Source organism: Hypomesus nipponensis, chromosome 10, assembly GCF_054491055.1.
Source record: "Hypomesus nipponensis isolate SF chromosome 10, ASM5449105v1, whole genome shotgun sequence".
NCBI lineage: Eukaryota > Metazoa > Chordata > Actinopteri > Osmeriformes > Osmeridae > Hypomesus > Hypomesus nipponensis.
Genome location: NC_140370.1, coordinates 5,112,240 through 5,127,746, shown reverse-complemented (window position 1 = coordinate 5,127,746; position 15,507 = coordinate 5,112,240). Strand labels below are relative to the sequence as shown.

Sequence of the window (15,507 nt, the reverse complement as noted above, 5' to 3'; positions counted from 1 at the left end):
CAACTAACAGGCTTGACATGAGGCTGAGGTGGATGAAAAGTCCCTATATCCTTCCGGAACATTCTGTGCCTCTTCAGCCAACCGGTGGGAGAAGAGTCCTACCTGGGGGGGTCCACTGAGAAGCAGGCGGCGTGGATGTGGAACAGGAGGAGCCTCGTAGTCGGCGTGGTGCTGTCTGGCTCCGGTCCACTGGCGGTAGTGCAGGCTCTGCTCCGCCCCCTGGAGGTTGGGGACGATAGCGGGCCTCAGAGGGCTCGTCCAGCTCACGTCCGCGTGCGGCAGCAGGGAGAAGGAGCTCAGCTGGCTCCCTGACTCCCCAGCCAGCAGATTGTAAGCCGCCCGCGACAGAATGACCGTCCGTGGCGAAACCCTGGCCTGATGTCCCGACCTGCTGCCCCGCCCGCACTGCGTGGATTGGCTGGGCCTCTGGGTGGAGGAGGAGGAAGAGGACGAGCTGGAGCAGAAGGAGGGCTGCGGGTGGGACGCCTGGGCCCCAGCAGGGAGCTGGCTGCCCAGGGAGTCGCACTCCTGTTTGACCCTGCGAGGGGACGTGCTGCCCTCCTTGGTGACGCCCGGCGCGGCGACGCCGGAGGACACGCAGGGCTTCTGGGACGAGTCTGGGATGTCGGAGGAGCTGACGCCGTTCTCCGTCACGGAGCCTGAGGGGAGGGGAGAAAGGGAGAGTTGAGGTCAGAAGGAGCAGCCTCACGGAGACTGTGGATGGGGCTGCTGGGACACAGGAGCTATTCGAGGCTGGGAAACAAACAAAAAGGGGTCCTGGGTTGGGCTGCGTTGGTGTAGCGTGGCCAGGGACGTACCGGAGGCCCTGGTGGTGGCGCTGCCGGCGCTCTGGGGCCTCTCCAGCTCTTCTCCCTCGTTGGGGCCCATGGCCCCCTTCTCTCCCTCGGGGTCCGGGTGAGGCGTGGCCCCCCGGGGTTCCTGGACCACCCCCACGGACACGTATGTGCAGGCCAGACCCACCTCCTGCTCCAGAGCTGTACGGGTCAGGTAGCTGGAGTCGATCAGACGCAGGTCCGAGTACTTGAGAGACCTGCGGGGGCCGAGTAGAGAGGGTCATCATGTTGATTTGAGCGCAATCCTCTCCGACAACAAAAATCCCCGGTAAAACTTTGAGTTGGGATGTCAGTGTGTGTGTCCGTGACTGTGTGTGTGTGTGTGTGTGTGTGTGTGTGTGTGCCGAGGTACCTTGGGAAGGTCTCTCCGAGCGGGTCTTTCCCTGTGAGGATGACAATACAGGGCAGCCCCTCCAGGTCTTTGTACGTGTGAGGGACCCAGTCTTCACCCTCACAGCCCTTCCATGCCTGTGGCGAAACCCAGCACACCACCAGTCAACCCCCTACCACCCACTCAGCCTCCAGCAGGTCAACAACCGTCCTCTACAACTCGTCTAGGACACCAGGGTAACAAAACAACCAAAACGACCACAGCGTGTGACTCTCTGGCTCCGAGGCGTCACGGCGCTCCTCTTACCCGGATGCGCTTGGCAAAGTGTTGCGGCAGGCTGAGCTCCGAGGCGGGGCTGCCCAGCAGCACGGCGAAGCAGAACTGCAGGCCCAGCTTGTTGCGGACGTCCTCCAGGCGCTCGCGGGCCAACATGGCCAGCTGCAGGGAGGGCACCCGCACCAGCAGCATGTGGCCCCGGCCCTTGGCCCCCTCGCGGCCCGGGGCGCTGATCAGGTCCTCCACCATGGCCAGGGTCTCTGGGGTGATGTGGTCCCTCAAGGAGGGCGAGGAGGTCAGGGCCATCATGGCCTCGGTGTACTGCTGGATCAGGAGGTAGCTGCGGATCACCATGCTGTGGAGGTGGGGGTGTCTGCGGGGGGGGGGGGGGGGGGAGGAGAGGGGGGGGGGGGTTAATGGGTGGGGTGAGGACAGCAACTTGGCTCCTACAAAGGAGCTGTGGTTTGTGTTCGAAGTTGTTTGGGGATGACGTCAAGGTCGATTGTACGACCGCTTCTCAAGAACGGGTCGAGTTAGGTCAACGCGGCAGAGGACACGACCTCTAACGTTGTTTCACTTTCATCCCCGATCGAGAGGTGACCTCCCAGTGGGTGTGGGGTCACGACCCTTCCTGACTGACCTCTCCAGGAGGGTGTTGACCATTTTCTCGAAGGCGTCGTCACAGCGCAGGATGGGGCTGGCCACACCCCACTGCAGGGAGGAGCTGTAGTCCCTCAGCCCGAAGTAATGCAGCTCCTGAGGAGAGGGCTCCCCCTAGTGGAACACACACGCATCAAACACTCCTCTGGCTCTCACACAGTGAATCTGAATATTGCTCCTCACAGCATCTCAAAGTGGGGTACTGCCATGTGCGTTTATTTTAATAAATGCATTTGATAATATGTCTGTTTATTTATTTACTCGCTGGTTCGCTCTCTCGCTCACTCACTCACTCTCACATATGTCATAGGGTCCTATGGACCTGCACCCAAACGCCAAAACATAATCTCCACGGCCTCTCCGGGAACGTGGCCAGAGAGCGCTGCAGTACTGCACTTCCACCAGCAGGTGGAGGCGTCGACCCACAGTGGGAGCCCCGCGCGGGCCACTCACCAGGCTGTCGCTGGAGGGCCAGTGCACCTCGTTGTGGACGCTGATGCGCGAGTGGCGCGTCTGCAGGGTGAAGGGGAAACAGCTGACCTGCAGCACCAGCAGGTTGACCGCCTCCAGCACCTCCTGGCAGTTGACCACCCGGTCTGCCAGCCCCTGCAGCTCCCCATGACACACAGACCCAGAGAGGGCACTGGAGACAGGCAGGGGGAGGAGGGGAGACATTTGGCGTCATGGCAAGATACACCCTGAACATCCCAGGTGGAAGCCTGCAGTGTTGACCTCTTCCAAGGCTGTGGGGTCAAGTGTTTGTGTGTCCTGTGTCAGGGACAGACTGACGTCCTACCTGGTCAGGTCCACGTGGGAGTTGTCGTGGATGAGGACAAACAAGGTGTAGGGGTTCTGTTTGACCTTCCTCATGAAGGCCTCCATCTTGGCGTGCACGTCTCCGTCCAGCCGAACCACGTACTTGTCGGACTTCTGGTGAGCCAAGGAGGCGTCCTCGATACCCAGGTCCACCAGGACCCCTGTCAGGAGGAGAGAGGAACAACACCCACATTGGTTCCCTCAAACGCACTCACCATAGAGTCCCACCCTAGGCCACGCCTCCCATGCCCGCCCTCCCTACCTGATTGGCGGATGCGCTGGGCGGTCTGGTGAACCAGCACGTGAGAGGGCGGGACCAGGACCAGGAAGTCCACCTTGCAGAAGCGTCCCAGGTCCAGACTCTGGCTGCCCGAGTCAGCGATGGAGCAGACCTGGGAGAGCAGGCTCCTGGCCACGCTCAGCTGGGGGGGGTGGATCTGGAACACCTCCCTCAGCAGGTCTACACAGGGAGCAGGCACAGGGGCAACCACACGTGAGTCAGCGTACAGGGCACAAGACACAGGCCACTTTTGTATTTTTGCAAAACACTATTGCATTTCACGTTTGACTTGTCCACTCTCATGAGATGGGCCTTTCTCAATCCTCCTGGTGTTCAACGAACACTTTGAAATGGGTTGTGTTGAAGAAGGATTGTTACATGGCTGACCAATGATGATTAACTAGATCTATAATAATCCTACATCATATAATCCCTCTCGGTCTTGATAATCCCTATAGTGTTCTTGTGTAATCCCTGTTGTGGTTGTGGGAGGGAGGTGACCTGGCTGGGAGGGTGGCACCATGCTGGCAGCCTCCTGGGAGTGGATGTGGTCAGTGACATCGCCCTGGAAGGGCTGGATGACCTGTCCCTTGCGTCGCCGCTGGTAACGCACCAACTGTTTGTCCAGATTGTCCCCTAGAAAAAACAGGCCACCACAGTGAGACACAAACAACTTTTGCCAACTGTTATCCCCCCCATCTCTCTAATCATGATGTCATTGGTTGGTTGTACTGTTCTTTTGGCTTGATTTTGGCATAAACACAGTTGGTGGTAGCTGGGAGAGCATGAGACTGCAGGTCAAAAGGTTCCAGGTTCAAATCCCTTGCTTTGCTTTGGATAAAATACCTGATTATGGATCTCTCTTTATCTCCACATCTCTCGCTTGATTTCCATATTACTCTCTCTCTTTCTCTCCCCACATCCCCTGTCAGACCTATAGAGCCCCTGCCCCCCCGGTTCTAAATAAATATGTTTGGTTCAGTTAAGAGTCATTTTGATGAATCACCAAAGTCAAGAGACATGAAATGGGGATAGGGTCTAACTTAGAAGGAAGTCCCCTGTTTGGTTGTGTGTTCCGTGCTGCACTCACCCAAAGAGGTGCTTCTGAAGTGAGACGCCAGCACGCTGACTTTCCCAGTGATGAGCTCATAGCTGATCTCCTTCAGGAACTCGTTGGTGGTGAGCATGCCCTCAGCCAGGGCCCGTGCCTGGTACTTCCCTGTGACCCGAAAACAAACGCACCGTAAACCCCACAGACACTCCAGCTGTCAGGACTGTAATCAGGCCTGCGTGTTTGAAACAGCCCACCAGACGGCGCTGCGGTGTGCCAGCACCACTCACCCAGCACCAGCACGCAGAACTGGTTCCCGCTCATCTTGGAGGCACAGATGATGACCACGTAGGTGGGCAGGCTCTGCTGGTGGGGAGGGCCCTCGCAGAGGGAGCGCAGCGACTCCGAGATGCCCTCCCCCAGGGAATTGTGGGTCACGAGGACCTGGACGCCCCCCCCGGAGACGCTGGCCTCCAGGCGGGCCAGCCAGGGCAGCTGGGAGGGAGAGATGGACGGGCCGCCGGGGCAACACAGCATGGCTTTCAGCACGATCTGCTCAAACTCCTCCCTCAGAGGAATCTGTTCTGCGCCTGAAGGGGGGAAGACACAGCAGACCGCAGGGCTGAAAGCTCCATGCTGAACACCCACCTTGGTCCTTGACACAGGTCATGTCAGGCCAGGTTAACCCTTTTGCACATGAGCTCGGAAATAGCCAACGCGTAACCAGTGTAACCATCTTAGACATTCCTCACTGTCAGGGTTTGAGGGGTGACCGAGTGGTCACTGTGTGTCATTGCAGCGTTCTTTCTATTTTCCTTCTCACCACCTGTTCCCTGTTTGCACTGATTACACCCCTTATAAATACCCTCTGTTTTCCCCTCCTTCTTTGCCGAAGAGTTTTGTTATGCTTGAGACCTGTTCTAGACCCTGCGATATGGTTTTCCCCCCAGCCACGTTAAGCCGCTGCCTTCCCGATCTCGCCCTGCCTTTCCTGACCACGTTTTTCGCATCATCCCTTTTAGTTTCCTTCTACGGCTTGTTTTCTGTTTTGGTACCAGAGCTTTGCTCAAGAGTTTTCAGTTCTCCTCTAATAAACTTTCCGTTCCCTACTCCGTTTTTGGGTCCTCCTTGCAGCCAGCCGTGACACCTTGCACTCCTTTGGTTTCTCAACAGCTGTTCCATCATTTAATTGTTGTTTTCCTTGCTATCCAGTGTGGATCCAGGATAATGAATAGTGTCTGTTTAACAAGGTTAGGTTAGGCTAGAATCGTATCACATGAATGTGATTCTATGCTGCTGGACCACTCCCGAAAAATGATTTTTGAGTCAATCCAGGCGCAAATGCACCATGCTTATTCCTTTGTTATATTTGCAGGAATTGCTCTGGTGATTACGCAACATGGACCAGACAACATGTGCCTGCTGCTGCTTCTATCTAGGACAGCCAATGTGTCACCGCTGCTTCCAGGAAGAGAATAGAAGCCTGTGAATAGCACGACTCATTGAGCAAACCTTAACCCCTACACCAGAACACACGGGCCCAGACAATTAATCATTCCCTCGAGCTGTCTGGAAATAAAGGGAAAGGAGTCTATTCTGAAAATCACAACGTTAATAATAATGTTTAAGTCAACACTCATCATCAATCATTGTCTATGTGTGTCTTTGTGTTTTTCCAGTGTGTGGTGTTTGTGTGTGATGTGTGCGTGTGTGTTTAGGATGTGTGTGTGTGTGTGATGTGTGTGTGTGTGTGTTTATGATGTGTGTGTGTGTGGTGTGTGTGTGCATGACATTGTCTGTGTGTTTACCTAGCCGTGCGAGGTACTGTAAGGTGAGCAGGATCATGGTCTCCACGTTGAGCAGCTGGCTGCTGGTCAGACCGAGGCTCTCCATCGTCTTCTCTGTGAGCAGGTTGCTCTTATAGCAGCTCACCAGCAGGGGGCTCACCACAATGTCCCCCACGTTTCCATAGAAGTAGGGCAAAGTACCATGCCCTGCAAACCAAACTCCAGAGTCAAACTACACATAGAACAATCGAGCTGCCTTATAGCTCCGTGATATGAACATGCTTTTATACGCGTGTGGAGATGTGCCAAGGAGAGAAGTTCGAGAAAACCTAGCTTGGTACCTATGAGGATGACTGGGCGGACTCCTGCAGTATTTAACAGGTTGTCAGGGACGATTACGGTCTCTCCAGCAGTGACTGGTTGTGGCAGTAGGACCCCTGCTACCGGAGGCTGGGGCGTGGGCATGGCCAACACAGAGCCTGAAAGAAAAACACACGTTTGTCAACACATTTCAGAGGACTCGAAGCATGCTGGCCCAGCTTTACAAATGGCGTGGTTCTTAAAATCGCCTTAAATGAATGACACGAAACATATACAGCATACGAACGACATGTTCAAAACCATATCACAACTTGAGATAGAACTGCCCTCTGTAAGAACGGCTGTCTCGCTTTCTCTCTGTCTTTGTCACTCGCACACACATACACCGTACATTCGCACAGCTGCACACCCAATAACTGCCCTGAGCTGCTGACAGTGTCTATGTGAGGGTGCTGACCTGGGGGACAGACTATGGGCCTGATGGCAGGCACAGGGACGGCAGTAGGAGGGACTGGCAGAGCGTTCGGGTGCCAACTGCGGTGGCGCTTCTTGGGTGGCCCCGAGGTCATGGCTGAGGAAGCTGAACAGAAGGCATACCCCAAAAGACAAAATATTATAGTGATAGTATTCTTTTAAAGTACCGGTTTGAACATACGTACATACACTGTATTAAAGTTGTGAATAAATTGCGAATACGTAGGCTACAATCTGTACATTTTAAGATGAACCCTTGTGCTGCCTTCGGGTCACATGACCCAAAGGCTCATAATGAACCATTGTTGTGTTCGCCCAATTTTACCCAATACAAAAACAAATAACAATTCTTGTATTTTAACCTTCGCAATGTGGGGGGGTCTGAGACAGTCCAAGAAAAGGCTTCCCTTTGTTTTTGTATGCAGTAAAGTTGTCGCAATACGACGGCGGGTCACAATGACGGACGGGTCAGAATGACCCGGAGATAACACAAGGGTTAAGATAAACACAATGAAAATATATTAAAGGTGAGCACATTGAAAATAGGCAGTCAACGAACGAAGAAGAACTCCCACGTGCTAGCATGCTAGCATCATATAAACAGAGCAGTGAGGGGTCATGCAGAGTGGAGTGCAGCAGCCACAAAACAGCCAAACAAAGCCGATTCCTGTGTCTCTTCCTGTTTGGGCAGCGTTAGGAGGACCCAGGACTCACCGGGGCTTTCTCCCTGCTCCGAGGGTCTGTACCCCTGTCCCTTGGGCCCCAGGGTCACCTGGGAGGGGCTTAGTAAGGGTGGGCGCACCTCAGCCCCCAGTCCATTGCTAGGACCATTCACCCTCAGCACGGTGGGCACTGGACAGACAGAAACAGAACACATCCCATCCATGATAAACATGAGTGACTTCATTAAGTGGACGACGTGGAAACAGTTCCCCATCGCTTATGTAACTGGTTCCACAAAGACAGAAAAAAAGACACCTGAACGTTTTCTTTATCCAACTAAGAGGGGTTCTGTGAAACAAATCTCCCTATTATTAAGACAGAGTTGTATTGGAAGATGAGTCAGGCGTAACACTGAGGAATTGATTTCCCATACAAGAGCAGCTATTGCCAATGACCTGATGGGGCACTTTCCAATCTTATATTCACTGTGTATGCATTACGCCAACATATTGATTGGTCTGTGTAGCCCATGCCTGTCAATCTTGCAACTGGAGGAGCAAATGGATAGCCAGGCCTTAAAAAGTCATTACAGGATCTCTTCTTGAACATTGATTGTGCATGTGTGTAAGTGTGTGTGTGTGTGTGTGGGGGGGGGGGGGGGAGGGGGGGTCTCCAGGCTAATCTGCACTCCACAGTCACAGCTCCATCTGGTCGCACTAGGTCACATAAACAAACCTGTAGCTAGGCAACACCCTCAACCACACAAGGCAGAGTCAGCGAGGTGATTAACATGGCCGATCTTGGCAAACACAACCAATCTCACTGGAGGATTGTGTGACGAGGACAGGTTTACAGTCTTCTACACTTGTGTAGCATCCTGCTCCTCGTGAGATACAGTTCAGACCGATGCTACCCTGCTATGCTCTCTTCTTGTTAGACAAAATCTTCATGTATGACTGGAGCTTGTGGTATGACATCATTGTAAATAGTCATATGTGGAGGTTGAGGGGTGGAAAGGTGGAGGGGTGGAGGGGGAGAGGTTGAGAGGCCTGGTTACCTATGGGGAGGGTCTTGGTTCCTGTGGTGGAAGTCAGAGGCTTGGTGAAGCTGCTGTCACGGCTCATGTCTTGGCCCCCGAAGAAGATAGACGAGCCGGATGTGTTTCTGGTTGGAGGGGAGTCTGAGGGTCAAAGCACAGACATGCAGGCCTTAGAACGGCTCCACATCACATCTAGGATTGGTCAGTGGGGTCCTCTATAGGCATGTACTGGTGCTGAACACGGTGTGTGTGCGTGTGTGTGTGTGTGTGGTGTGGTACTATTGAGAAGCTCAGCTTCCACAGAGGGCTCAAGCAACCCCATGAGAAGCAGGAGGTCCTTTTTGTGTGGCGGGAGATGTAAGCAGGCTAGCTTACAATATCCCACCACAGCAGGGAACCCCACATTACCAGAGACCTGATACGTTCTGGAACCCCCCGGAGCCAGGTGCGATCAATGCCAGAACTATTGTACTTCACTAGAGCCTGTAATTAAGTGCAAGTGCCAGTGAGAGGTAAAACTAGTATTCTCCTGGCAGACAGCATATCCAAACGCACGGATAGTTACTGTAGCGCTCCCTTAGGCGCTCAGCGAGGTTCCTTTTACAGGACAGGGAGGTGACACATAACATGCCTGTCATTTGACCAGCTTGGAGTGAGAAGGAGACCCGGCACGTCATGTGTGGAGGCTGTGTGTGGAGGCTGTGTGTGTGGAGGCTGTGTGTGGAGGCCGTGTGTGGAGGCCGTGTGTGGAGGCCGTGTGTGTGAGGCTGTGTGTGGAGGCTGTGTGTGGAGGCTGTGTGTGTGAGGCTGTGTGTGTGAGGCTGTGTGTGGAGGCTGTGTGTGGAGGCTGTGTGTGTGAGGCTGTGTGTGGAGGCTGTGTGTGGAGGCTGTGTGTGGAGGCTGTGTGTGTGCGGCGCCCACCTGAGAGGGACAGCAGGGACGAGCTGTGTCCGTTGATGCCTCCGTTCTCCTTGCTGCTCAGGGAGGAGGAGGAGCTGAGCTTGGAGGTGGAGGCAGTGCTGCTGAACTGCTTCATCTTGCAGTCTAGGGAGGAGCAACATGGGGAGACATCCGACCAATCAATGATCAACGGGCAATGCCTTTCACCGTTCAGTCAAAGGGCATTCAAGAGAGAAAAACAAGATGGTGTGTCCACCACTGGGACGTCCATTTCTTGAGCCAAGCCAATGCAAATGAAAGACAGTTCAAGTAAACAGGATAGTTTTTGAGGAGTCGGTTCTGACCTTTCCAACATATGAGGGGTCCTTTGCAGAGAGCACCCTGAGAGTTCTTCACCAGATAGTATTTTAAGTGCTTCTGCTTCTTTGGCTGGGTGGCCAGCTTCAGGTTGATGTGATTGGAAAACTCTGTAAAATATCGGAACCCTTTCTCTCCACAGCCAACACAGTTTCCAGAAAACCCTGCAAAGTGAGGATGTGTCATTGTTCGTCAATCAAAATTGGACATAAAAAAAGACTTCAAATCCTCAGTGTACTCTTTGGAAATCCAATACAACATGATAAACGCATCTGCAGGCCAAAACCCAGTAATACTGCAGCGGCAGTATCATTTGGATATCTGCTGAGTCATCCACTAGACTGGTTTCACTGGCCTGTGGGCAGAGCACAATTATAATTTGATCTTTGTTTGGATGCAGACCCACAGCGGTCTCTGCTCAGCGAGGATGGACTAACCTAAAAGTGCATTTTTGCCATTCTCGTCAGGCAGGAAACGCCTGTCCACGGCACACAGCAGGATGTGCTCGGGGACGCTGGGGGATTTGGCGCCCACCAGCTCGAACCCCAGGGGGACCTCGATGGCCTCTTTTGCCATGGATACCAGCCGCAGGTCTTTGCCGGCCTGACAGAACCCTAGGATGAGATAACCAATCAGATGAGGACACAAATGGCAACCACGACAACACACTGCTCAACTCCAACATTCGTCAATGTCTACACATGACACAAGTGAGTTGCCATTGTTCTGAAATGCATTTGATCTTCGAGTGGGAGGGGCTGCCGGGGGGGGAAGGGCCTACCATCCAGGGTGCAGCAGCCGTCGGGGGCGGGGCCCTGCAGGTAGGGCAGAGGCGGGCTGCTGGTGTCGGAGTCTTCCTCCTCCTCCGGCTCCTCCACGCTGTTGGAGGCGTGGCCGTTGAGCAGCTCCCCGCCCGGGGGGGGCGCGCCGTGCAGGGACAAGTCCACCTTGGGCTTCACGTCTGGAGAACCAGGAGTCACCATTCAGATCAAGGCAGTCAACTCTTTCTATCTGTGTTCCTGGTCGATGGGTGCCGGGCCAGAGAAAAAGAGGATTGAGGGGTAGAAAAACCCGATGGATGGGGTGTTCCACCTACCCTCCATGCTGCTGGGGTACAGGTCCGGCTCCAGGTACAGTTGTGTGAAGATAGGTTGGGGGTCTCCACTGCTGGAGCGCAGGGAGGCCTCGATGGAGTTGTGGAGAGCCTCTTCAAAGCGAGCAGACTTCAGTTGCCCCGCGTACGAATTCCCCATGATCTATAATGAAGGGTTAAGCATGAGCAAGGTGATGAAACCTTGGCAGTATTCGCCCTGGCCTTCACACCCATTAGCGCTTCCACACAGACACATAGGTCACGGCTGGGTGACATCGATGGTCACTATCTCTGTGCACTTAGGCCCGTAGGAATAGCCTGCGTTTAAATAAATAACCGTAGTTCTGTGTGCGTTTATCGCGAATGCGTTCATATTCATTTCGACAAAGCGACGTACAGTCCAGGGGGGGTTTTGAACCTAACAGCAGAGCTGCCCCCTGTGTGTGTGTATTCCTGGCCTTTTCTGTGAGTCTTCCCTGCCCCCGTGGCTAAACAGCCCTTCCCCCCACCAGCACCACCACCCATCCCAACCCTACCCCCGCCCATCCCAATCTGGGGACATCTGCCATGGTCAGCAGAGCAGGCCAGGGGTGGCAGCTGCACACAAGGGGACACACAGAGAGAGAGTCGCACAGAGAGAGAGATGCAGAGAAAGAGAGAGAGAGAGAGAGAGAGAGAGAGAGAGACAATAGAGAGAAAAAGAGTAAGAGAGAGATGTATAAAGCAGGAGTGTCTCTCTTTCTCTCCACTTAGTGAAAAGTGCTCGTTCAAATCCAACAGGAGGGACAGGGGAGGAGGCGGGGTCGCCGGCCGTAGAGACCAGATGACGTGGCTGACACAGCCCATTCACAGCATCCTCTTTTGGTTTCCTTCAGGTCACGGCCGTATTGCTATCGCTGTTTACTCTAGCTTGCCAAACTTCTGCAGGCTTTGCAAAAAAGAGAGAGCCAGGTCCGTTTCAGGTTCAAACAAATGGTCTTGGCCTCACAAGCCCTCCTCCTCAGGGTTGTCCTTGGGCTACATTGGTTGGTGCATTTACAGCACCAACAGCCAAGGCTGGTCCCAGGCGGGCGGCTTCAGCTGTTTGGGAACAGCCCGCTCTCCAAACTATCCACCCACCTTTAACCCACACCCTGAGCAGCTGGGAATATTTTTTGGGGGGCAACAAAATGATGGGCTTTTATCATGTGTTTGGACTACCACAGGTCTTCTAAATGACCTAGAACACAATGTCACAGTAGGGTAGGGTGCATGCAGCTTTTCTTCGCTTTCAACTTAAAATGAATGACTTAGCACACTACTTTCACTTTGACAGCCACTGAAGCACAGCCAGTTGTATTTTTCCGAAAAAATGAGAAAAGGTTTTGTGCCCTATATACATGATGTTGTGTAAGCTGATGAGGGCCCCTGAGAGGTGTTTATCAGCAGGCAGCTCAGTGCCAGTGGAATGGCAATTTCACATTTTTGGAGCATGCAGCTACTTTCCAGTTAATTATGTTGCAGCAATCGTGTTCCAGTCAATCACCATTGGTGAGGCGAGCTTTCCTCATGGGCTTATTTTAGGGAATCACTGTCAATCCAACTCGAGCTGCAAAGTCGCATGGAAGTTCAGACTAGAATTGTTGCTGTTTCTCATATTTGAATGTATTTTATAATGTATCCTATTGCAGCTTTGAGATACAAAGCTGACTTTCAGTCTGTAAGACTGGTTTGTTATGCCATAGAAATGAGTGAATGGTTCTTTAACATGTCAAGTGGTATGTAGCCTTTGACTCAAATAGTCTCAATTGTTTTATTTTCTAAATAATGACAGCTTGGAATCAAGTTGGAGCAGCCCTTTTCATCGGAGTTCCAGTTCCACCCATGCCTGGACAGGTTTCAGACCCAACGTTTAAACAGGAACTGTACTGAAGAGGGGTGAGGGTAAGGAATCTCCCAGTTCCAGACAAAGGACAAGATGAACTGGGCCTGATTGTGTTTTGACAGAGATAAGCAGCTTAACACAAAGAAGCTACAGTATTTTTTCTCAGTCAACCAACAGAGGAAGGTAGAAAGAGAGAGAGAGAAAACACTGCCTCAGGAGCTGTAGGCTCCTGCCTGTCCAGTCATGAGGGAGGTGAAAGACAGATAGAGAAGAGAGAGAGAGGGCGGGGAGAGAGAGAGAGGAGGGGAGAGAGAGAAAGAGAGGGTGGGGAGAGAGAGAGGAGGGGAGAGAGAGAGAGAGAGTGGGGGGGGAGAAATAGAGAGAGAGAGAGGGTGGGGGAGGGGGGGGACAGAGAGAGAGAGAGAGAGAGAGAGAGAGAGAGAGAGAGAGAGAGAGAGAGAGAGAGAGAGAGGAGAGATAGAGAGTGAGAGAGAGAGGGCGGGGGAGCTGAGTCAACGTGTATCATATTTGCCATTAACCTGGCGCATGGCGGAGGTAACCACCAACAGAACCTTTTGTCACCTCCCCTATCCCCACAGTCAAGCCTGGCTATGACAGAGGTCAGCTGACGGACGAGGCTAAGGTGTGACTGGGGTCAGGCGGGGGCGGGAGGGGGTTTGGGGCACGGTGACTTCTGGCTGACTGACGGAAAAGCAGGAACACATGAACTGCATACCAGGGAGAGGTCGAGTCTGCAAAGCTTGCAAAGGAGCAGCTCCACCATGTCGTTCTCTAGCCGACTCTGTTTCCTGTCAGAGGCCGGATGGCATGAACAGACTGTATAAGTATGACCCCCAGGTCAGATCCAGTCTGATCGTCTGTCCTGTTAGATTCCGCAGCACCTCTGGGGAAGGCGTAGACAGACTCTGCCCTTCTTTGCCTCACACTCATCTCCTCTCCCAGACTACCCAGTCCTGCATTTCAGTGGAACTAAACAGGCACAATGTTGCCTTTCACCCTCCATAAAAAAAAAGATAGATACTTTCAGGTCAAAAGTTAGTGGGTAGGGGGGGGGTTTCTATGGATATTCATTTTGGGGCTTCCTCAAATGCTTGAAGTGATACATGGACACGGCCAAAAACCATACAGAACTCCTCCCTGTGGTTGGTCAGAGTATCCTGAAAAGACATCCGCGCATACATTTAGAATGTCTTCGTTTTGAACCGCTAGAGGCGGAAAGAGCCAGGATTTACCACAAAATCCGGACCCTCTTGCAAAGATTTAAGAGAGTTTAGCCGTGCATGTTTACTGGAGGGGTTTAGCTCCAAACAGAGGTGTTGGTGGGGGGGGATTCCTTACCTTGTGTGAAAACTCCCAGGTGTGAAGGGCACAGGTTCACCTCTGCTACATGCTGGGTCAGAAACTCTGTATGAAAACGTCTGCCGATGTCATTTCTCTCAGCAACAGAACTTTAGACCTGAGGAAGTCATCCAGAACAACTCTTAATTGAAGGCTTCAGCGATCATACAGACATTTGAATTCAACCATCTCTAAGTACTTACTGTTCGTGTTAGCTCAAATCTTTTACACAAGCGCTTGGGGAAATGACCCTAGAGAATATGTAGTCTAAAGTTTTAATCCGTCAGATTAAAGGACACTTTTAACAGTAGGACATTTACAGAAGAACACAGGGTTCAGTAAATAGACACTACTTGTTGGACATTCAAGCTTTTAAACGGTAACACGTTCACTGAACGAATGACTGCAGTCAAAGCAATAGGGAAGAGTATTAGGAGAGGCCACTATGATGTGAAAATGGAGCAACAGATTGCACAGAACCCTGACATATGTACTGATCGTGGCGGGCTAAAATGGGGTTATGTGATACTCTAGCCCCAGGGGTATTTTGGTAAAACAGACTTGGGTGTTAGAGTTTATGGTCACCCCCCCACTCAACACACACATACATACACACACACACATAGACCCATCCTATGAAAGGGCCTTTCCACTTTGACCCCTAGCATTGTTGACCCACTCAGGAACTGATACAAATGAAGCAAAGTTCCCTTCAAAACATTAGCCGATACTAAAAATGTACTTTGTCATCACGGGTCATTTGAAGGACCCTACAGGATTCAAGTCCTCCAAAGGACACTGCATACATCCAGTCCAGTGTACTCTTCCTGACCACTCTGAGGCCCATGTTGTGAATTATTAGCCAGACTGATTGGGCTGATTAAACTACAGAGCTGCATGGTCAATAGAACAGACAGGTGACAGTATACAGATCATTCACATTCATGATCTGCAGTCATTATTGAAAGCTATCCAGTGGTGTAACAGGAGAGAAATACAGTACATGGCTCGTGAAATTTGAAGTTGAAGGACCAGTTACCTCTTGACGGTCATTCAGGCACTGCCCAAAACAAGTAACAAGTTGGTTCTCCTGGTATTGACATTTGAAGGGACATTGAGCCTGACAGGCTAAAAGAATGTGTAACTTGGCCTGAAGGTTAAAGAGGAATTTAAGGCGGTGGCCATAGTGGTATATAAACTCACACACACTTCACACACACACACACACACACACACACACACACATGAGCACGCACTAATGAGTACACACACACGTGCACACCATACACATTCACAAACAGGCGAGCACACACAGTCATTCCTTATGTTCACTTCACACATACACAAGTCTGAGACGTACTGAGACAACGAGAAAATGTGTA

The 15,507-nt window shown here is 52.3% G+C and overlaps 1 protein-coding gene across 6 annotated transcripts in view; it reads right to left on the bottom strand.

Annotated features, from left to right (window-relative positions):
• greb1l (GREB1 like retinoic acid receptor coactivator) overlaps positions 1 to 15,507 on the bottom strand; it is a 41,057-nt gene that overhangs the window by 7,666 nt on the left and 17,884 nt on the right. For all 6 annotated transcript variants that reach the window (XM_084707385.1, XM_084707386.1, XM_084707383.1 and 3 more), the window contains 22 exons: positions 14,126 to 14,243; positions 10,906 to 11,065; positions 10,591 to 10,770; positions 10,247 to 10,423; positions 9,797 to 9,973; positions 9,474 to 9,596; positions 8,571 to 8,693; positions 7,565 to 7,702; positions 6,834 to 6,956; positions 6,397 to 6,534; positions 6,077 to 6,262; positions 4,559 to 4,858; positions 4,308 to 4,436; positions 3,719 to 3,853; positions 3,200 to 3,397; positions 2,918 to 3,098; positions 2,575 to 2,764; positions 2,102 to 2,235; positions 1,492 to 1,834; positions 1,207 to 1,322; positions 819 to 1,051; positions 103 to 659 (listed from right to left, as the gene is read on the bottom strand). In XM_084707385.1, the coding sequence (XP_084563511.1) occupies positions 103 to 659; positions 819 to 1,051; positions 1,207 to 1,322; positions 1,492 to 1,834; positions 2,102 to 2,235; positions 2,575 to 2,764; positions 2,918 to 3,098; positions 3,200 to 3,397; positions 3,719 to 3,853; positions 4,308 to 4,436; positions 4,559 to 4,858; positions 6,077 to 6,262; positions 6,397 to 6,534; positions 6,834 to 6,956; positions 7,565 to 7,702; positions 8,571 to 8,693; positions 9,474 to 9,596; positions 9,797 to 9,973; positions 10,247 to 10,423; positions 10,591 to 10,770; positions 10,906 to 11,062 (4,038 nt within the window). In that variant the 5' untranslated portion in view covers positions 11,063 to 11,065; positions 14,126 to 14,243. The remainder of the gene's footprint in view (positions 1 to 102; positions 660 to 818; positions 1,052 to 1,206; positions 1,323 to 1,491; positions 1,835 to 2,101; positions 2,236 to 2,574; positions 2,765 to 2,917; positions 3,099 to 3,199; positions 3,398 to 3,718; positions 3,854 to 4,307; positions 4,437 to 4,558; positions 4,859 to 6,076; positions 6,263 to 6,396; positions 6,535 to 6,833; positions 6,957 to 7,564; positions 7,703 to 8,570; positions 8,694 to 9,473; positions 9,597 to 9,796; positions 9,974 to 10,246; positions 10,424 to 10,590; positions 10,771 to 10,905; positions 11,066 to 14,125; positions 14,244 to 15,507) is intronic.